Below are 23143 nucleotides of genomic sequence, written 5' to 3'. Positions count from 1 at the left end.
GTCCCAGGCCCAACTATTATGTTTCCATCTAATTATACACAATAAAAACACAACCATTTAGGTCAGTATAATTAAAACAAGGAATAGTTTACTTAACGTCTTCATAGTTGCATAGTCATTCTAATACTGCTTCCCCAGCTTGTTCCCTGGGTCACCTATCCCGGTCTCTTAAAGGGGCATAACACCCCAAACGACATATATAACACTCCTCCCCTTTAATTTCAAAAACTCTCATTAACACCATATGTACACAATTTTAAACATTATGCAGGCATTGGAACAAACATGTAAACATGGTAAGAACTGCTTACAGGAAAACACGGTAACACATGGAAAACAACCACCCCCTGCCTTAAGCGTCATATCCAATCATTGGAGAACGTTGACATAACTGAAACAAGGTCTCTCAACATCATAGGGCAGGGTGGGTGTTACTTGTTTCTTCGATTGTAAAGACCAATTCAAAGTATCTGTTCAATTCGCATGTCATATCCTTATTTTCCATTATTAATTCTACAGGCTCACTTTCTGTGGACAAACACTCACTTTCAGTCATTTCTGTTTAAAATATCTGTGGAAACTCTCAACATCTGTCTTCAGATTTGTGGCGAGCTTTCTACTGAACCCTAAACTTCCCCTCCTTGTTCATCTTTCAGTCATTCTTTACTATGTTTGATATTCTGCCAAATCTTCTGATCTGTCACTCAAATATGTTTTATCTTTAACTTTGATACTGTCTTTATCTGTTCTAACTAACCACAGAGGGTGGGCCCTCGGGTGGGCCCTCCCCGGGAATTTATCATTCTTGTTTGAATATATCTAGTCTGTGGACTGTGAAATATAAAACTTATTTCAGTTTAGAATATTAGACTCAGATCCTTCCTCAAAATGAATGCTAAATTCCATCACATTATGATGGCTGTTATCTCAGGGTGCCTCCACTATCAGGTCATTAATTAATCCTTATTGTGTCCTTTCCCAGGTCTAGTATAGCCTGCTCTCTCGTAGGTGGCAAAACATGTTGTTCTAATAAACTATCCTGAAAATAGTTATCAATTCCTTACCTAGGCTACCTTTATCTGTCTGATTTCTGTCTTTATCTAGATTAAAATCCGGAATGATAATCGCCATCTCTTTCTGACAAACTCCTTTATATCTTGTTCCTCCTGTGTGGTTACTGTTTAGGGGCCTGTCAATCCCACAAGAGACTTCTTCCCTTTATCGTTTCTCATAAATTTCTTCCTGAACCGTTTCTCCATCCAGGTTTCCTGAGCTTAGTCCATCCCTCTCTATTGTGTTAACACCATCATTAATTAATAGAGCTAGTCCTCCTCCACCTTTTCCTTACTTCCTGTCCTTCCCAAACATCTTGTACCCTTCCCCAATCTATGTCATCCAGCACAAAACAGCTCAGATTATATTCATTTATTTCCATTTTTGTATCAAAAACAATTTTTAAAAAACAAAAAGCTAAATAACCAAGAAACTGATGCTACTTCACAGTCTCACATTCACTCACTAACTCACTCTAGAAAGGTTACAGGAGTAAAAAAGGAGATGTTCCCACACCACTTCTCTGCTGTAATCTGATAATCGAAGTTGCAGTCCCGATGAGAGATCTCCTTTAGTGAAGGATCAGTGAAGGGGTTTTGACAGCCGGGGTAGAAGATGTTTGTTGGGATCCCCTTGAAAGGATGAAGTTGGTTTCTGGTCGTTTCTTCAATCGATGAACAGTCAGTTCCTGTGTGGGTTGAGGTTCAGGGAGAGATTCGTCTGCTCCTTGGTTTGTCACCAGAATGGACGGATTCTTCTTGTGGTGTCCTGAGGCTTCAGAGACTGTGGTCAGAAAAGCAGTTTAATGTTTTTCCTGATGTGTCGTGTCTGGATCTCTTCCCTGGCTGTAGTCAGGATGAGTTGAATTGTTTTTACTCAAACCAATAACTAACCTCAAACCAGCAGTGGTTGTGCTCAGATTTCTCCAGAATCTGCTGCTTCGCTCGGGCTGCTGTCACCGACAGTCACAATCCCTTCTCTGTGCAATGTCCATACTGAATAAGATCCATATTCTAACTGATGTGTGCCATGCCTGACATGGCAGCATCCTCTGTAGCTGGCATCAGACCAGCTCTGAAACCCAACCTCCCAGAGTGACCCCAAACTGATTGGCCGTAACCAGGGGTGATCACCTGTCTCCAGGTGACATCACAAAGCAGCCAGCAGCCAATCACACGGCGGCCTGCAATGATGCCCCCAAGCGGCTGCAGTGGCCAGTTTGAATGGACGGGGAGTTTGTGACCGCTCCCAGCTCCAGGCACTGGACCCTTCAACAATCTCAACACCATCAACAACTCAATGCAGCAAGAGGTCCCTCACCCCTGACATTACTGGGGCTGAGTGATGGTGTGTTTCAGAGGTTGCATCATCTCATTCGCTGTTTCAAAAGGAAGAAAAATAAATTAAACTGGATTGAATTAAATTGAAAATTGAGTACAGCCACACAAAAAGCAGCACTCATCAGCTTTTGATGGCCTCCCTCACAACGGCGCGTAGAGCTCTTGATAGTTTGCTTTCAGAACAACTCAAAGGCCATTGTGAGGGAGTCCATCAAAAGCTGCTGAGTGCTGCTTTTTGTGTCGCTGTACTCAATTTTCAATATCTAATATCTGTACTATGTTATCTATATAGATAATCATATCTATATTATCTATAGGATAATAACTGAGATCATAAACCCAGACCAAACTAGTAGAACAGGGCATTACTCTGGGGACAATCTCCACAGGCTCCTTAACATCATGACTCATGCCCAAGGTCGTGGAGTTGAGACCATGGTCTTATCTTCTGAAGCTGAAAAGGCCTTTGACCAGGAATCATGGGTGTTCCTATTTCAGACTTCAGACGGCCTGGGGTTTGGACCCAACTTTGTAAGATGGGTCCAGATCCTTTATTCAAATCCACAGGCCTCTGTCAGAGCGAATGGTCATATTTCTGAAGTATTTGGACTCAAGAGGAGGACAAGACAGGATTGTCCTCTGTCCCCCCCTTCTGTTCACTATATGCATAGAATCCTGAGCACAAATGGTGAGAGACAGTCAGGACATAAAAGGTGTTCTCGCTGGAGAAGAAGAGCACAAATTGACATATTCTGATGACATCCTGCTATATTTATCAGATCCTACAACATCCGTATTCTTTCTGAAAAGAGAATATTATAAAGTTTGGCGATTACTCAGGTTACAAAGTTAATGTTGATAAAACTGAAGAAATGGAAATAACTTCCCTGAAATGACTTCCCTGCTTTTGGAATCTGTGCCACAATTGATAACTTCCTCTGTAAATATAGAAACGCTACAGTACTGAAGGAGGCCATTCGGCCCATTGTGCCTGAACCGTCAACAATCCCACCCAGGCCCTATTCCTGTTACCCCACATATTTACCCTGCTAATCCCCCTGACACTAAGGGGCAATTTACCATGGCGAGTCAACCTCAACTGCACATCTTTGATATAGCTCAAGCAGAACCTGCCCTGCTCTGGTATTCTATACATCGGCCAGTAAAGGAAAGTATTCCGTCTGCCAGTCGAAACCACCTTATCGAGCTGTCCTGCTACCCTCAGGAATCAGTGGACACTCACTCTAAGAACCCTCTATTCACACACACAGGGAGATCATATTAGAGAGAGAGGGGGGATTGTTATGGGAGATTGAAAGGCCCAATGTGTCACACGGTCTCAATCTGCTGTCTCTCTGTCTCAGAATTATTCAATACTGGCTCGGAGTGTGTGCATCACCAGAATCAAACACACACCGCTGTTCTTTACATCCAACTCTGTAGCTCGGCCTGGTGTCCCCTTTGCCACATCAGGGTGTGGTGTGAGTTTGGATCTCTCCATCAAACCCATGTTCCTGGTGCTGTGAGGCAGCAGTGATAACCACTGTGCGACCGTGCCGCCCCCGTCTCGAGTTCCGATCCCAGTACTTTTTAGTTGGAGCATTGAGGAGTCAAAAAAACGGAATGAATGTGTGTGAGCGTCGGTGCGCTTATGTTTCTGTATTTCTGTGTGTCTGTGTGAGAGAGTTTCCAACTGTGTGCATGTGTTTGTGTGTGTGTGAGCGTGTGGGTGTATTTCAATGTGTTTCTGTGTGTGTCTGTATCTGTGTGTGTATTTCTGTGTGAATGTGTGTCTGCACGTGAGTGAATGTATGTCACTGTGAGTGTGTGTGTGTGTGTTTATTACTGTGGGTGTCTCTGTGAATGAGTGTGTGTGTGTCCATGAGTGTGCATCTGTGAATGTGTGTCTGTGAGTGTGTGTCTGTGTGTATGTGTGTCTGTGAATGTGTGTCTGTGTCTCTCTGTTGTGTGTGTGTCTCCTTGTGTTTGCGTCTGAGTGTGTGTGTCTGTGAATGTGTGTCTGAGTGTGTGTGTGTGTGTGAGTGTCTGTCTCTGTGTGTTTATGTCTGTGTGTGTGTGAGTGGTGGAGCAGGCTCGATGGGTTAAATGGCCTACACATATTTGAGATTTAAATATATTGATACAGATGCATGCTGTCACCCCCCTTCCCTCCCCACCCAGCCACAGAAAGATATCTGCAGTTTTGTCATATTTTTTGAACCATTTAATGTGACAGAATGCGAAACATCCTGGCCAATGACACAAACAATGATCCAGCATCGACAGCAGCATCGCTGGAAACATCAAATTGCAAAGTTATTCATATTTTGTAAATTGACAAAACTGGTTTGAGTTCAGGGAAATGTTAACCGACACAACTTAGATTTAAAAGGGATAGAACAACGTACTTTAATAAATGATGAAATGACAGAAACAGTGGAAGCTCCAAATGTCCAGATATTTCACAGCTGAATTCACACAATACACACAGCAATGTCTCTGATATTGCGGAATTGTTGTAAATGTGGTTAATCTCAGTACGGAGGCTGTCTTCATGTTACAATGTTAATCTGATCACTCTCATCAAAACAGGGTCAACATTTCTATACAATGTGAGTGAATCGTAAGTTAATATAGTTCAGTTTCAATGTTTAAAATAACCAGTCACTTTTCTGTGGCTGCTTTGGGAATGTCAGTGGAATGCAGTTTACAGTAAAGTGTGAACAATTGTATTGGGGAATAATTGGAAGCAGTTTCCATTGAGAGCTTCCTGCATTCTGAAAATGTGTGTGATCTATTCAGAGATTGGAAATGATGGATGAATAAAGATGCAGTTTGTTGTGAATTACATGAGATTGTCTGCCTTGAAGATTCACAAGTTCCATGTGCTGAGAGAAAGGAATGATTAAACAATGTCTATAATTCAAATCCTTCAGACAAGTGAAAAAGCAGGAGAACAACTGAATCCACAAACGCTGCCACAGACAGTATTCGAAGCTTCAACTTCATGTTTGAATGTGAAGAGCTGATTGAAATAAACAGGAGGCCACACTGGGATGCTGAGCAATTTGAATCCTGTTTTCCCTAAACTAATAAAAACCTGTGATGAAACATTCCTTGGACAGAGCAGAGGGAATTTTACTCTGTATTTAGCCCATTACAGTATTTGTGTTGGGAACATTTGATGAACAGTGCAGATTAAACATTATTCTTAACCGCTGGAATTTAAATTAGAGCCTGATTTAATCAAACATTGAAAATAATGAGGGAAAGGGAGAGGCTGATAAAGAACAAGTTTTTCTGCTGGCTGGGAACTCCAGGATTTGGGGACATTTGGATGTAGCCTCAGTTTAGGATTTTAGAAATGTGGGAATGAAATCATTGCCAGATGTGGTGTGGAGTTAGTTTGAAACAATCTTCTGCAAATGGCTATTGATGCTCAGTCACTTGTTATTATTTTTAATCTGGTGTTGATAGATTTCCCTTAGTCCAAGGGGTAAAGAGGTAGAGAGTTAGATCACAGATCAGCCATCATCTTATTGAATACTGGAACAGGATTTCAGGAAGATTATTCCAGGTTCCAAGCAGCCTCTCGGTGAATTGATTTTACACACTTCACTTCTGATCCATTTCCCCATCATTAATAATCTGTACCCTCTTTTTCCTGACCATCTCTTGAGAGGGAAGATTTTCTCACTCTTTATTTGGACTAGTTGGACCAAGGAGCGGCACAGGCTTGGAGGGCCGAACGCCTGTTTCCTGTGCTGTACTGTTCTTTGTTCTTTGTTCTTTGAAGGGGGGGAGGTTTAACACAGATATCAGAAGGACATATTTCACACAGAGGGTCGTGGGGGCCTGGAATGTGTTGCCGGGCAAGGTGGTGGAGGCGGACACATTGGGAACGTTTAAGACTTATCTAGACAGCTATATGACCGGAGTGGGAATGGAGGGATACAAAAGAGTGGTCTAGTTTGGACCAGGGAGCGGCGCGGGCTAATTGTTCCTTGTTTCTCGTTTCAAGGCTTCATTCTATGATCATCTTGCTGGTGCCAGTACAGAGCGAGACTGCGGATAGTTGGGAACCTGTCTCGGGGGCAGGGAATTCATATGGTGTTCATGGAAGTGGAAATGAATAGGGTTGGGAAGCATTTTCCGATCGGGGCCATTGTGATCTCCTGGAATCGTTTCGATCGCCTCAGGGGGTCGGAGAGGAATTTCCCAGATTTTTTTTTCCCCATATTGGCCCTGGGGTTTTTCACTCTGGGTTTTCGCCTCTCCCTGGAGATCACATGGTCTGGAATAGGGGGGTGGGGGTGAGTTAATAGGTTGTAATGAACAAAGCATCGTAGCTGTGAGGGACAGCTCGGTGGATAGGATATTGGTATGTAGATAGGCTGGAAAATTGGGCGGGGATCCTGGATTCAGGATTCAATCCTGGACCGGGGAGCGGCGCGGGCTTGGAGGGCCGAAGGGCCTGTTCCTGTGCTGTATTGTTCTTTGTTCTTTTGTTCTTTTGTTCTTTAACCAGTCCATACCTCTGAGGATCTTGAATCTCTCTATCAAGTCTCCTCTCAGCCTTGTTTTCTCTGGGGTGCGGGGAGAAAACATTCATTTCCACATCCTTCCCATTATTAAACTCTGACCAAAGGGGAACAGATTTCAAAATGAAATGAAGGTGCAAATGCCTGGTGACTGTCCCAGTATTAAATTAATTAAAGACATCAAAACATTTTTGGTGGGCGGAGTGGGTGGGGGCTTTACTCCAGAGGCTGGGCAGTAAAGAAACAGGGGAGGCTCCCCACTCCCCCATCCCTTCCCTGATCTGTGTCTCTCCCTCTGCGTTTAACCCCACCTCCAGCTGTGCTTCTGACTCATTTTACAAACCGCACCAACACTGAGAATCTCCCTCATTCGATATCAATACATTCAATCTCAGCAATGAAGCTTCTATCAGTCACCTCCCTCCTCTCTGTCTCTTTCACTCTCCCCCCAGATCTAGACCTATCCAATACACAATCTCTGCACCCCTCCCTCTCCTGCTCTGGATATTCTGTCCTGATCTCTGCTGTTTCTCTATCTCAGCGTGAATCTGGAATGAAGTGCTCTCTCTGATAAGTTGCTGTCTGACCGTTTAAAATAATGATGTACGCTGTGCATCATGTTTTAAAGCTCAGGATGAGAAGAGAACAGTGGGAGGGGGAGCATGGAAAACCCACAATCCCACCCTGAAGTGGCTGCTGCACATTTTATTGAACCATTGAATTCAGCCACTTAAACCCTGTTCGGGAATTAAGGGAATGCAAAGGTGCCCCTGAGAATAGGCCTTGAATTGAGGCCTAGCCACACAGGCCTTGAATTGAGGCCTAGTCACACGGGCCTTGAATTGAGGCTCAGTCACACAGGCCTTGAATTGAGGCCGAGTCACACAGGCCTTGAATTGAGGCCTAGTCACACAGGCCTTGAATTGAGGCCAGGTCACACAGGCCTTGAATTGAGGCCGAGTCACCCAGGCCTTGAATTGAGGCCTAGTCACACAGGCCTTGAATTGAGGCCCAGTGAAACAGAACAATCCTTTCCTTCCACAAATCCCAGTGCCTTGTCTAAGAACACAAGGAGGACTCTGGGATGGAGAACAGGCCTTTCCCCAGGCTCAGGAATGTGAATTTCAGCTCCCTCTCCCTCCCGAGTGCTTCGCAGTGAGAGGGAGACTGAGAATGTTACAAACAGAAACTCAGTAAAAGTAGATTGAAGCGCTGCCCTGAGCTCTCACACAGCACCGTGACATTACTGAGAGTAAAACACAGGCACTGTCCAATTGGCCAATTAAACCGGGTCCCAATCGCAGCCTTTTTCATTCCAAGCCCCTGTGAGAACTCGATCGAAACGCCCTCTCTGCAGCTCTGCCTTACCCTGTTCCTCTCTATATCATATAAATCATAGAAATCATAGAAACCCTACAGTACAGAAAGAGGCCATTCGGCCCATCGAGTCTGCACCGACCACAATGCCACCCAGGTCCTACTCCCATATCCCTACATATTTTACCCACTAATCCCTCTAATCTACGCAACCCAGGACACTAAGGGGCAATTTTAGCATGGCCAATCAACCTAACCCGCACATCTTTGGACTGTGGGAGGAAACCGGAGCACCCGGAGGAAACCCACGCAGACACGAGGAGAATGTGCAAACTCCACATAGACAGTGACCCGAGCCGGGAATCGAACCCGGGACCCTGGAGCTGTGAAGCAGCAGTGCTAACCACTGTGCTACCGTGCCGCCCACCCTCCTTTCCCTCAATCTTTTATGTTTAAAATGTGGACACTGATACAGTGTGAGGAATATGGGGCAGGGAGGAGGCACCGAGCATGAGTGCACAGCAAGATCCCACACAGTCTGAACATGGCCAGATACAATGTGATATTTAAGTGAGGATTGAGGTGAAGTCAGTGGGCAATGAGGGACCACACCTCTCCCTCTCTCTGCCCCTCTTCCTTCCACCCCTCCCCAGTTAAAATAAGGGGACGTCACTCCAGATTTGGTGCTGTTTGTACATTTGACATGAACAGGGAATCTTCCACTTCCAGCACAGTCACTCCTCTCTGTTTCTCTCTCTCTAATTCCCCCTCTCTCTCTTACCTCCATCATCTCTGTCCCTATCCACCCCCCTCCTCTCTCTCCTGCACTTGATGATCTATCTCTGTTCTCTCTCCCTCTCTCTGCCTGTTTATCTCCCCCTATCTCTGTACGAACCCATCACCCTCCTCTCTCTCTCTCTCTCTCGCCTGCTCTGGATAATCTCTCTCTCTCTCTCTGACGATGAATCTGGATTGAAATGCTCTCTGAAAGGTTTCTGTCTGACCATTTTAAATCATGTCACCCTGTGACCACTGTTTGTGTTGATCACTGATTCACATTGAGAAATGAGGCTGGGGGCAGTGGTGGGAGATGGAAGCAATCACAGTCAGTTGTCAGTACACTGAATTTGGGGAACGGAACCACGGTCTCCCAGCAGGATAGGCTGCAGGGAAAATACACACAGCAAGATCCCACAAGCAAACTGCTCTGTTACCCTCCCGTCCCCCCGCCCCTCACTGTTACCCTCCATTTCCCATTTCTCTCACTGATAACTCACAATCAAAGGAGAACGATGGGAGACAGAGAGAGAGAGAGAGCGAGCACGAGCAGGAAAACCCACAATCACATCCTGAATTAAATGAATTATTTTGTTTTTAACCATCGAGTTCTCCCACTTCAGCATAGACGCTGTTCGGGGATGAAGCAAATACAAAAGGACACTCTGAGGGCCCTCTGAGATTAGGCCTTGAATTAAGGCCTGGTCCCAGAGGCTACATTAAACCTCGGGGACAGAGAACAGTTTTCTCCCCCCTCCCACTGTGAATGTGGACAATCCTCCCCAGCAAGATGCAACACCGAAGCAAATAGGTGGAGCAACCGGGAAGAATTGCAGGAAAGTGAGTGAAAAAACGCCCTCGCCCTCTCCCTCCCTCCTCCTCCCTCATTCTCTCCCCCTACTCTTGCCCTCTCTCTCCCTCCCCCTTGCAAACTCTGCCTCCCTCACACTTTCCCCTCTTTTCCACTCTCTCTCCCACTGATTTTCTTCCCCTCAGAGGGTAGTGGTCGAAGGGTCTTTTTCCGGCTGGAGGTCTGTGACCAGTGGTGTTCCGCAGGCCTCTGTACTGGGACCTCTGCTATTTGTGATATATATAAATGATTTGGAAGAAGGTGTAACTGGTGTAATCAGCAAGTTTGCGGATGACACGAAGATGGCTGGACTTGCGGATAGTGATGAGCATTGTCGGGCAATACAGCAGGATATAGATGGGCTGGAAAATTGGGCGGAGAGGTGGCAGATGGAGTTTAATCCGAATAAATGCGAAGTCATGCATTTTGGAAGAAATAATGTAGGGAGGAGTTATACAATAAATGGCAGAGTCATCAGGAGTATAGAAACACAGAGGGACCTAGGTGTGCAAGTCCACAAATCCTTGAAGGTGGCAACACAGGTGGAGAAGAAGGCATATGGTATGCTTGCCTTTATAGGACGGGGTATAGAGTATAAAAGCTGGAGTCTGATGATGCAGCTGTATAGAACGCTGGTTAGGCCACATTTGGAGTACTGCGTCCAGTTCTGGTCGCCACACTACCAGAAGGACGTGGAGGCGTTAGAGAGAGTGCAGAGAAGGTTTACCAGGATGTTGCCTGGTATGGAGGGTCTTAGCTATGAGGAGAGATTGGGTAAACTGGGGTTGTTCTCCCTGGAAAGACGGAGAATGAGGGGAGATCTAATAGAGGTGTACAAGATTATGAAGGGGATAGATAGGTGAACGGTGGGAAGCTTTTTCCCAGATCAGAAGTGACGTTCACGAGGGGTCACGGGCTCAAGGTGAGAGGGGCGAAGTATAACTCAGATATTCGAGGGATGTTTTTTACACAGAGGGTGGTGGGGGCCTGGAATGCGCTGCCAAGTAGGGTGGTGGAGGCAGGCACGCTGACATCGTTTAAGACTTACCTGGATAGTCACATGAGCAGCCTGGGAATGGAGGGATACAAACGATTGGTCTTGTTGGACCAAGGAGCGGCACAGGCTTGGAGGGCCGAAGGGCCTGTTTCCTGTGCTGTACTGTTCTTTGTTCTCACCCTCTCTTTTCCTCACTCCCTCCCCCTCATGCCCTCCCAGTCACTTTCCTCCTCACTTAATTTCTCCCCCCCCTCACTCCCTTCCCTTCCACTCTCTTCCTGCTCAGTCTCTGCCCTCACACTCTCCCCTTTACTTTCCATCCCTTACTCTCTCTCCCTTCACACTTCCCCACTCGCCCTCCCCTCTCTCTCCTCCTCACTCTCTTCGTCTTCACTCTCTCCCTTCCCCTTCAGTGTCTTCCCCCCCAGTCTTTTCCATCACACTATTCCGCCTTAGACCTTCCACTCTTTTCCCCGCCACTTTCTTCCCCCTATGTCTTTTCCGTCACACTATCCCACCTCAGACACTCCCCTTCACTATCCGTCCCATCAGCCTCTCCCGCTTATGCTCTCCCCCCCTCAGTTGCTCTTCACTTACTCTTCCCCTCACTCTCTCCTCTGACTCTCCCAGTCAGTTCCTCTTCCCGTTCTCTCCTTCCTGACTCTCCTCCCTCATTCTTCACCTTTCTCCCCCTCACTCCGTCCCTTCACTCCATCTACGCTCACTTTCTCCCCTTCACTCTACTTCTCATTCTCTTCTCTCTCTCTCCTCCTCACTTTCATCCCCCACTCTCCCTCCCTCCCCTCTATCTCTCCCCTCCCCCTGCGTCCCCCGCACTCCCGTCATTCTCTTATCCCTCATGCGCTATCTTCCCGTCACTCTCCCTCCCCTCCTCACAATCTCCCTCCCCCCTCACTCTCCCTCCCCCACGTTTCACCTATTCTCTCCCTCATTCTATCTCCCATTGCGCTCTCCCCTTACACCATCTGCCCTCAACCTCACTCCCCCTCACTCGCTCTTCACCGACCCGCCCGCTCACTCTTTCTGCTCACTCTCTCTCCCATTGAGTGTATGTAAGACAGAGATAGGCACGTTCTTGATTGGTACGGGGATCAAATGTTATGGGGGAAAGACGGGAAAATGGGATTAGAACATAGAACATAGAAAGCCACAGCACAAACAGGCCCTTCGGCCCACAAGTTGCGCCGATCACATCCCCACCTCTAGGCCTATCTATAGCCCTCAATCCCATTAAATCCCATGTACTCATCCAGAAGTCTCTTAAAAGACCCCAACGAGTTTGCCTCCACCACCACCGACGTCAGCCGATTCCACTCACCCACCACCCTCTGAGTGAAAAACTTACCCCTGACATCCCCCCTGTACCTACCCCCCAGCACCTTAAACCTGTGTCCTCTCATAGCAACCATTTCAGCCCTTGGAAATAGCCTCTGAGAGTCCACCCTATCCAGACCCCTCAACATCTTGTAAACCTCTATCAGGTCACCTCTCATCCTTCGTCTCTCCAGGGAGAAGAGACCAAGCTCCCTCAACCTATCCTCATAAGGCATGCCCCCCAATCCAGGCAACATCCTTGTAAATCTCCTCTGCACCCTTTCAATGGCTTCAACATCTTTCCTGTAATGAGGTGACCAGAACTGCGCGCAGTACTCCAAGTGGGGTCTAACCAGGGTCCTATAAAGCTGCAGCATTATCTCCCGACTCCTAAACTCAATCCCTCGATTAATGAAGGCTAGTACGCCATACGCCTTCTTGACCGCATCCTCCACCTGCGAGGCCGATTTAAGAGTCCTATGGACCCGGACCCCAAGGTCCTTCTGATCCTCTACACTGCTAAGAATGGTACCCTTCATTTTATACTGCTGCTTCATCCCATTGGATCTGCCAAAATGGATCACTACACACTTATCCGGGTTGAAGTCCATCTGCCACTTCTCCGCCCAGTCTTGCATTCTATCTATGTCTCGCTGCAACTTCTGACATCCCTCCAAACTATCCACAACACCACCTACCTTGGTGTCGTCAGCAAACTTACCAACCCATCCCTCCACTTCCTCATCCAGGTCATTTATGAAAATGACAAACAGCAAGGGTCCCAGAACAGATCCCTGGGGCACTCCACTGGTCACTGACCTCCATGCAGAGAAAGACCCCTCCACAGCCACTCTCTGCCTTCTGCAGGCAAGCCAGTTCTGGATCCACAAGGCAACAGCCCCTTGGATCCCATGCCCTCTCACTTTCTCAAGAAGTCTTGCATGGGGGACCTTATCGAACGCTTTGCTGAAGTCCATATAGACCACATCCACCGCTCTTCCTTCGTCAATGTGCTTGGTCACATTTTCAAAGAACTCAACCAGGCTCGTAAGGCACGACCTGCCCCTGACAAAGCCGTGCTGACTACTTTTGATCATACTAAACTTCTCTAGATGATCATAAATCCTGTCTCTCAGGATCCTCTCCATCAACTTACCAACCACTGAGGTTAGACTCACCGGTCGGTAATTTCCCGGGCTGTCCCTGTTCCCTTTCTTGAATATAGGGACCACATCCGCAATCCTCCAATCCTCCGGAACCTCTCCCGTCTCCATCGACGATGCAAAGATCATCGCCAAAGGCTCCGCAATCTCCTCCCTCGCCTCCCACAGTAACCTGGGGTACATCCCATCCGGTCCCGGCGACTTACCAACCTTGATGCCATTCAATAGTTCCAACACATCCTCTTTCTTTATGTCCACATGCTCGATCCTTTCTGTCCTCCGCAATCCAGCAGTACAACCACCCAGATCCCTTTCCACCGTGAATACCGAGGTAAAGTATTCATTAAGCACCTCCGCCATTTCTAACGGTTCCGCACAAACTTTTCCCCCTTCACCTTTTAAGGGTCCTATGCCTTCACATCTCATCCTTTTACTCTTGACATATTTGTAGAAAGCCTTGGGATTCTCCTTAATCTTACCCGCCAAGGTCTTCTCATGACCCCTTCTCGCTCTCCTAATTTCCTTCTTAAGCTCCTTCCTACATCGCGTATACTCCTCTAAATCCTTAACACCTCCTAGCTCTCTGAACCTTCTGTACGCCTCTCTTTTCTTATTTACCAGGTTCATCACAACCTTCGTGCACCACGGTTCCCGTACCCTACCAACACCCCCCTGTCTCATCGGAACGTTGTCATGCAGAGCTCCAGACAAACATTCCTTGAAAATCCTCCACTTTCCTTCGGTACTTTTCCCCAAGAATGCCTCCTTCCAATTTACCCGTCTAATTTCCTCCCTTGGAAACTTATCAGCCGTGATTGGAAACTTATCAGCCGTGATTAAATGGTGGAGTAGACTCGATTATCAGAATAGCTGAATTCTGCTCCTGTATCTTATGGTCTTTTCAGTTTCACGCTCACTGTTAGCTACAGTATTTACACTAGTCCCCCGCTCTTTATTAGCTTGTGTACGTATTAGTTTCAGCATTCCAATGATTCACAATTAGAATTTAACTAATTAGCCAATAAGCATTTAATTGCAAATAACCATAGTTCTACAGATGATAAAATTAGGAATATCCATCACAATTACAGAGCAGCAACATTAACCCTTTCTCTTCCAAGACTCAATAACACAGATCATGTCACATACTGAGCAGTATTCAGTTAAAACTAGCACAGACCAGACAACACAATAAAGTTAATTTACATTGAAATAATAGATGATATGAATAGTTTGTTCTGAAGAAATGATACTAATTTGAAAGTGATTAATTCATAGTCTTTGAAGAATTTCCCCGATTCAATGTGATGCTTTTAATGGTGTAGAATATCTACCCACTTTTCAGCGCCGGCATCTGCAACTGTAGATGGATGAAAAGCAACAATCTGACAAACACCAGGTAATATCTGTCATGGTAAAATAAACAGTTTGATAAATAATGGTAATATCTGACAGCATGCATCTATCCTGAGATCTTTGGGATAATCCAAAATAAATCATACATTCAGAAATTAAGTAAAGCTGAGGTGAGTGTGCAGGAACAGAGTGAAATTGTGAATTCTACGTTTCTGCTATAGCTCTGCATCTGCTCAGTGAGATATAAGGAACAAGGAAAGAGGGAATCGCATTTCCGAGGCTCTGATCCTGTCCAATGCTGCGCCAGTGTTCCTGTGTTGCTTTCGTTCGAGGGATGTCGGTTTCAGAGGAAATGTTATCACTTGTTGTCCAACTTAAATGTTATTTGGTTCCAGAGCGCTGCGATTTCATTAACCGCTGCAATGCATGGGTTTGTTGCTTGATAGTGGTTTGTGATGTGCGTTTCTGTGGGTTTATGGCTGCGTGTTGAGAGTATTTAAGAGAGATTCTGTGTTTCTCTCTGTGTCAGTACGTGGATAAGAGTGTACAATTGTCTGTGTTTGTGAGTGTGTGGGTGTCAGTTTGGGCGTGTGTGTCTGGAAATATGAGCAGATGTATTATCTTGGAAACAGGAATTACAGAGTGCAGCAGAGCTTACCCACTCCCATTCTGAATGGAATTAGTGTCTGATAACTGCACCAAATGTACACATTACAGTCTGAGATCATCCCCAACTACAATCTCCAGACAATATCTCCCATAGGGAATGAGGGAACAGAGTTCATGTACAGTGTCTGGTGATAAAAGGGTTAATTCACCAGCCGGGGTTCCTGCTGCAAACTCCAATCCCTGTCAATATTGTTCAATATTCACGCTGCAGTAACCGGTTCCTAGATGCAGACATGGGACTTACTGAACTTGTCTGAGGCTCACAGAGAGCAGCGCCTGCAGTAGCTGTGAGCCGCCAGCAGATGGTGGCATTGTGTCACTTTAATCACCAGATAGTGAAAGAGGTTTTGAGGAGAGGCTGGTGGAGCCTTTAATTCATTCACAGAGACAGAGAGGAAACTCTGACAAGATTGACCAATCTGCCCCCTGCTGGGTACTGTCAGAATCACACACACTGTTCTCTCTCTGGAGAATTATCTCTGCTGCTCCCTTTTGAAAGGAGGGTGAAGACTCTGTTGCTGAGAACACTGACAACACATTGCTGCTTAAACAATGGTTTGCAGCAATCTTTCCTTCAATGTGGAGACTAAAACTACAACAGTTTTCCAGCTGGGAAACCAGGTAAGCAGGGAAATCACTGCCAGGCTGGAGGGGCTGATGGAATAGGGAGGGAGAGGGGCAGGAATGAAGGGTTTGGCTGTTGGAGATCTTCACAATTCAGGATTTTACTGTAATCAGTGGAGCAGCAATGTTTATAGATTGAAATGTTCACACTGTCACTGTCAGTCCCCGTCTGGATCCCTGCAGCAACTCCAGCTGTCTCTTTCCATTTGGACTGAATCGATTCCTCTCCAGCCTGAAACAGATTAAAGATGAAACAGGAAATAAACAGATTGAACAACAGAGTAAATAACAGGAGACTGGAGTTAATGGGACAAATCTTCTGGTCTCTGGATCACCAGAGATACACAACTGAAGATGAGCATCAGGACCCTGTGGATGTCCTGACGCACTGATCTACCTGGGAATTGTCCCAGAGGTATTAACTACTATTGGGGAACTCCCCTGCTGCAGTTAGAGTCAGATACTTGGGACAGATCCACAAAGTTTACCTGGATAGTTACTCAGGTAATGTTAGACAGCTCACCACCTGGGCTAATACCTGAATAGCACAACCGAGTCCCCCAATCACTTCCCACTGATCCCCATACTCCACCTCCCACAGTCTGACTGGACCCACTCCCCCAACTTATCCCTACCTCCCCTCTGGCCCGACGACCTCCCACTAGATCTTGAACAAATCTGACTAAATCTCCCAACTTGGCCTCATCCTGACCCAACCTCTCCTGACCTGAAACATGGAAGATAGGAGCAGGAGGCGGCCATTTGGCCCTTTAAGCCTACTCCACCATCCATCACAATCATGGCTGATCGTCCAACTCAAAAGCCTAATCCTGCTTTCTCCCCATAACCTTTGATCCTGTTCGCCCCAAGTGCGATATATAGCCAGTTCTTGAATACATTCTTGACTAAGCCTCTGACTTAAACTCATTACCCGAGAACCAACCCACCCCACTACTCTCTTCAAAGCTATTAACCAACCCCAACCACATCAGTTTAGACCCCAACATGATCAACTCCCAGCCACTATCTAAACTCCCGATTAACCCTCCAACCCAACACAATACAACTCGTCCACTCCACCGACACCCAGAACAAATCGTCCAACCTCTCCCCAGCTCCCTGACTAACCATTCCTCCAGCGACACACCAACTCATTCACTCCCCCATTCAACTAACACTTATGGAGCTCCCCGGGGTCACGGTGCTGTATAGGGTGTGTGCTCTCTCTATCCTGACTCCACTCTGCTCTGATGGAGCTCCGCATGGTCACTGTGCTGTAAATAGAGTGTGTGCTCTCTCTTCCCTGACTCTGCTCTAAAGGAGATCGCCGGGGTCACGTACTGTAAAGAGGGTGTGTGCTGTTACTTCCCCAACTCTTCTCGGCTCTGATGGAGTTCCTCAGGGTCATTGTGTCGTAAATAGGTTGTGTGTCCTCTCTTTGACGACTCTACTCTGCTCTGATGGAGCTCCCCGGGGTCACTGTGATGGAAATAGGGTGTGTGCTCTCTCTTCCCCGACTCATAGTCATTGATAGTGTCATAGAGGTTTACAGCAAGGAAACAGACTCTTCAGCCCAACGTATCCATGCTGCTCTTTTTTAACCCCTAAGCTAGTCCCAATTGCCTGTGTTTGGCATAGACTGTATGGAGTTTAATGCGGAGAAGTGTGAGGTAATTCACTTTGGTAGGAATAATAGATGTGTTGAGTATAGGGCTAACGGGAGGACTTTGAATAGTGTGGAGGAGCTGAGGGATCTAGGTGTATGTGTGCATAGATCCCTGAAAGTTGGGAATCAAGTAGATATGGTTGTTAAGAAGGCATATGGTGTCTTGGCGTTTATTGGTAGGGGGATTGAATTTAGGAGTCGTAGCGTTATGTTGCAACTGTACACAACTCTGGTGCGGCCGCACTTGGAGTACTGTGTGCAGTTCTGGTCCCCACATTACAGGAAGGATGTGGAGGCTTTGGAGAGGGTGCAGAGGAGGTTTACCAGGATGTTGCCTGGTATGGAGGGGAGATCCTATGAGGAGAGGCTGAGGGATTTGGGATTGTTTTCGCTGGAAAGGCGGCGGCTAAGAGGGGATCTTATTGAAACATATAAGATGATTAGAGGTTTAGATAGGGTGGATAGTGATAGCCTTTTTCCTCTGATGGAGAAATCCAGCACGAGGGGGCATGGCTTTAAATTGAGGGGGGGTAGTTATAGAACCGATGTCAGGGGTAGGTTCTTTACCCAGAGGGTGGTGAGGGATTGGAATGCCCTGCCAGCATCAGTAGTAAATGCGCCTAGTTTGGGGGCGTTTAAGAGATCCGTAGATAGGTTCATGGACGAAAAGAAATTGGTTTAGGTTGGAGGGTCACAGTTTTTTTTTTAACTGGTCGGTGCAACATCGTGGGCCGAAGGGCCTGTTCTGCGCTGTAATGTTCTATGTTCTATGTACTCTTATGGAGCTCCCTGGAGTCACTGTGCTGTAAATAGGGTGTGTGCTCTCTCTTCCCCGACTCGGCTCTGATGGAGCTGGTCACTGCGCTGTAAATAGGGTGTGTGCACTCTCTTCCCCGACTCTACTCTGGCGGAGTTCCCTAGGGTCACAGTCCTGAAGATCCCGGAAGAAATATGCAGCAGTTTCAGGTTGGGAGAATTTCCACACATATCGACAATCTGCTTATCACTGCCGCTGCTTGGAAGAATCAGGCCCATTTATCGTTTAAATCTATTTATATTTTAATTATTACATTAAAGATTATCACAAACACTCACTTTATCCACTCCAGACTCCTGCAGGTCAGTATGAGGCGGCGGAGAGCAGGGACAGATTGGTCTCTGAAGTAGTTTGATTCCAGGTTCAGAATCCTCAGTGACTGTTTTGTACTGAGAGCGGAGGCGAGATCCTCAGCACAAGAACTTGTGAGAGCGTTATTATCCAGACTGGAGACCAGAGAGAGGAATAACAGGAATCAGGCTCAATCCCCAGTGTTTTATATAATACTGTTAGTAACAATAACAATGTGTGAGACATTCCAAAAACACAACTTGAAATACTATTAATGCTGAAAATTAAATATCAAAAGAATATATTGAAATGCTCAGCAGGTTATGTAAATATTTGTGAAGAGAGAAACAGGGGTAAAGTTTGAGCTTCCATTGGAACTGGGAACGGGCAGTGAATTGACAGGTTTGAAGTGACAGCGGTGGGTGGCTGGGGAAGAAACAAAGAAAGGACAAACTGGAATTACAGGAGTGATTAAATGATAAAAGTGATGATGGGACAGGACCATAATCACAGGATCCCCATGTCCTTACTCGGAGTGGCTTGGGAGGGACATGGGATGGTCAGTGGTTTGGGAATGCAGTTTGTGGTGAGGTTGAAGATAATGGCTGTGATTTTACCAGAAGCTCTGAAGACCCAACATGGGGATTGGAAATGGGTGGTGTGTCCGTGTGGGCAGGATAGGCAGAGTTATGAAGGTGATATTGGCAGAGGCGGACAATTAACGGCTGGCAGGCAGGGGGAGCTGCCCACTGAGGCAGCCTGGGCAGGGGGCAGTCCCGGTTCAGGCAATGCTGGCACCATCTCCAAAGGCAGCCAGCAGGACTTTCAAACACAGCAGCTCTGGAGGGAGCAGTGAAGGAGCTCTGCTTATTGAATGAAGGGCTGAAATGACAGAAAGCAGAGCAAGGGTTGCCTCCGAATCATTAATTCATCCCAGGAGGGGCTCCTCCCGGCTGCTCAGGCTCGGAGGGACGTCCTGTTCCCTCAGGATGGAAGGAGAAGATTATCTAATCGGTACAAACCAGTCTGGATGGAGATTGCTGGGAGGTGACCAGGTTTGAGACACGTGCTTGCAGTGTGGAAAATGATCAATGTCCTGATGTGATCTGCCACGGTGAGTGCAGCACAGCCTGATATGTGAATAAGGATGAGTGTGAAATTGCAGAAAGAACATCTCCACCCAGACACTGGCAGTGCAAAGGCAGCAGCATTGACTGTCAGAGACATGTCCGTTAGGCTGACACCAGCATAGGCTCGAGCAGGGTTGACCAACATATTCACTGGGCAAACACACGTCAATGTTTTTCTCACTCAAGGGGCCGATGAGTAAATTTCAGAATGATAAAGTTTGGCACAGCAGAAATTTCAATTAAAAACTAAACTGAGATATGAAAAGAAACAACTTGCTGAGCACAATAATGAGTAATAATTAAAGATGATTATTAGAGTTTAATCCTCATCAATCACAAATTGTTTCTCTCCCACATTTGCTGCAGATTGGCTCAAAAACCTATCAGCAGCAAACATGGGAAAGAAACGGGATGTGATTGGAGGAGCAGCTCCATGCAGATTCTTCCATTCAAACTGAACTGTGTGACTGAGATTCTGGAAACTCGCTCCGGGGGCCGCATTGAGGGGCTTCGAGGGTCACATTCGCCCCTTGGTCCACACGTTGGACAACCCTGGGCTACTGCATGTGTTTGATGAGTGAGTAACAATTTATGTGTTTGGAAAGAGAGCAAACATCATCAGGGAACGAGTGAAGAAGAGTGGAGACATCCAGGTCTTGCCATCCTTACACCAATGGAAGATGAAGTGCTGGATCAGGAAGGCCTGTGGGCAGAGTGGGTAATTACTGCTGGTGAGATGGGTTGAGTGGGTGGCCTAATGAATGGGCACAGGAGAGCGTCTGGTGAGGACAAAACATAGAGCTTGTTTATCCATCACTGGTCACAGAGAGCAGTCTGAAGGACGTATTGGGATAAGAACAAAATAACTAGGAACAGCAGAAGGTCATTCAGCCCCTCGAGCATACTCCATCACTGCTGATCTAATTGTAGTCTCAACTCTTTTCCCTGTCGCTCCCCCGTAACCCTTGATTCACTTCTCAATCCAATATCATTCTTAACTCAGCCTTGAATATATTCAATGAATCTGCCGCCACTCGTCTCCAGGGAACAGAATTTCACTGACCAGCCACCATCTAAAAAATAAATTTCTCCTCATCTCAGTCTTAAGGGACTGGCAATTACATTTTAAAATCTGTCCCCTTGTTCTGGTCTCTCTTACAAGAAGAAACAGCCTCTCAGCAACCACCCCGTCTCATCCCCTCAACGCGATCACCTTTTAATCTTCTGAACTTTCATAGATATTGCTCCAATCTGCTCACATTTTCCTCGTGAAATAAACCTCTCCATCCCAGGAATCAGCCGAGTGAACTTTCTCTGAACTGGTTCTAATACAATTCTATCCTTTTTTAAGTAAAGAGCTCAACATTATACACATTACTCCAGTTGTGATCTAATGAAGGTCGTGGAAAGCTGCAGCAAAACCTTCTTACTCTTACCTTCCATTCCTATTGCAATAAGAACATTAAGAAACAGGAGCAGGAGTCATCCATTCTGTCCTTCAAATCCACTCCATCATTCAATGTGACCATGGCTGATCCTCGGCTTCAACACCATTTCCAGCATTATCCCTGCATTCCTTGATTCACCAGCATTCTAATGAGAAACAAATACTCCTCATCTCAGCCTAAATAACTGCCCCTTATTCTCAGACTGTGTCCCAGGTTTCAGACCCTCCAGCAAGGGGAAACATCCCTCCTGCATCTGGCCTATTGAACCCCGTAAAATAGTGTAGGTTTGAATAAGTTCAGCTATCATTCTTCGAAAGGCCTGAGAATAAAGTGTTTTTGTTCCTCATCGGACAACCCATCTGTCCCTGGACCTATTTTAGTGAACCTTCTTTACATGCCAAGTACATCTTTGCTTCGGTCAGGAGACCAAAACTGTACACAATACTCCAGGTTGGTCGCAGCAAGGCTGCATATAATTGCAGGAAGACATCTTTTCCCTCAACTCAAATCCTCTTAGAATAATGGCTAACATACCATGTGTTACCTTAACTGCTCTCATCTTAGCTTTCAGTGCCTCATGAACAAGGATATCAAAATATCCTTGGAGTTGTCTTAATGTCTGTTTTTCCTACAAAATTAGATAACCTCACATTTTTCCACCTTGTAGTCCAACTGGCAATCCTTTGGCCGCTCCCTGAGCCTCTCCACAGCCCCTTGAAACATCTTTGCATCCTCCTCACAATTCAGATTTCCACCTAGTTTTCTATTATTCGCAAATTTGGAAATATTATATTTGATCCCCACATCCATATCATTGATATAGATTCTGAATAGCTGAGACCCAAACACTGATCCCTGCCGTACTCCACTAGTTAGAGGCTGTCAACCCGAAAATAACCCATTTATTCCAACTCCTTGTTTCTGTCCACTAACCAGTTCTCAATCCATGCTGGTATATTCCTCCCAATCCCACGTGCTCCAATTTTCTTCAATAACCTCTTGTGTGTGAATCATGCAACTATAGAATCCCTAGTGTAGGAGGCTGGCATTCGGCCCATCGAGACACACTGACGGAGTATCTTACCAAGGTCCGCTCCCCGTGACATCACAAATTTACTAGGGCTAATCCACCTAACCTACACATCTTGGGACACTAAGGGCAATTTTACCATGGCCAATCCAGCTACCATGCATCTCTTTGGAGTGTGGGAGGAAACCGGAGCACCCAGAGGAAACACACACAGACACGGGGAGAATGTGGAAACTCCACACAGTCACCCAAGACTGGAATTGAACCTGGGCCCCTGGCAGTGATGCAACAATGTTAACCACTGTGTCACCGTGCCAGCCTTTCATAAATCCATGTTGGCCCTGTCTAATCCTGCCATTAATTTCGAAGTGTTCTGTTATCACTTCCTTTATTACAGATTACTATAGGATTTCCATACCATCAATGTCAGACTAATAGATCTGCAGTTGCCCGGTTTCCCGTAACCCCACATATTTACTCTGTTAATCCCCCAAACCGACACATCTTGGACACTAACGGGCAATTTAGCATGGCCAATCCACCTAACCTACACATTTTTTGGACTGTGGGACGAAACAGGAGCAGCCAGAGGAAACCCACACAGACATGGGGAGAACGTGAAAACTCCACAGACAGTCGTCCAAAGCTGGAATGAATCCGGGAATCTGACGCTGTGCGACAGCAGTGCCAACCCCAGTGCCACATCTTCGCTTAATCTAATACAGTCCTTGAACTAGCA

At 46.3% G+C, this 23143-nt stretch overlaps 1 protein-coding gene across 1 annotated transcript in view; it reads right to left on the bottom strand.

The window, feature by feature from the left end:
* Positions 1–14381: 14381 nt before the first annotated feature.
* The window catches only part of LOC144486490 (NACHT, LRR and PYD domains-containing protein 3-like), an 81037-nt gene continuing 72275 nt past the window's right edge, over positions 14382–23143 (bottom strand). Inside the window, exons 12-13 of the mRNA XM_078204534.1 lie at positions 18784–18951; positions 14382–16254 (exon numbers count right to left, since the gene is read on the bottom strand). Coding sequence (XP_078060660.1) covers positions 16167–16254; positions 18784–18951 — 256 coding nt within the window. The 3' untranslated portion in view covers positions 14382–16166. The remainder of the gene's footprint in view (positions 16255–18783; positions 18952–23143) is intronic.

Source organism: Mustelus asterias, unplaced genomic scaffold (genome assembly GCF_964213995.1).
Source record: "Mustelus asterias unplaced genomic scaffold, sMusAst1.hap1.1 HAP1_SCAFFOLD_366, whole genome shotgun sequence".
NCBI lineage: Eukaryota > Metazoa > Chordata > Chondrichthyes > Carcharhiniformes > Triakidae > Mustelus > Mustelus asterias.
This window is presented reverse-complemented; position numbering and strand designations above follow the sequence as displayed.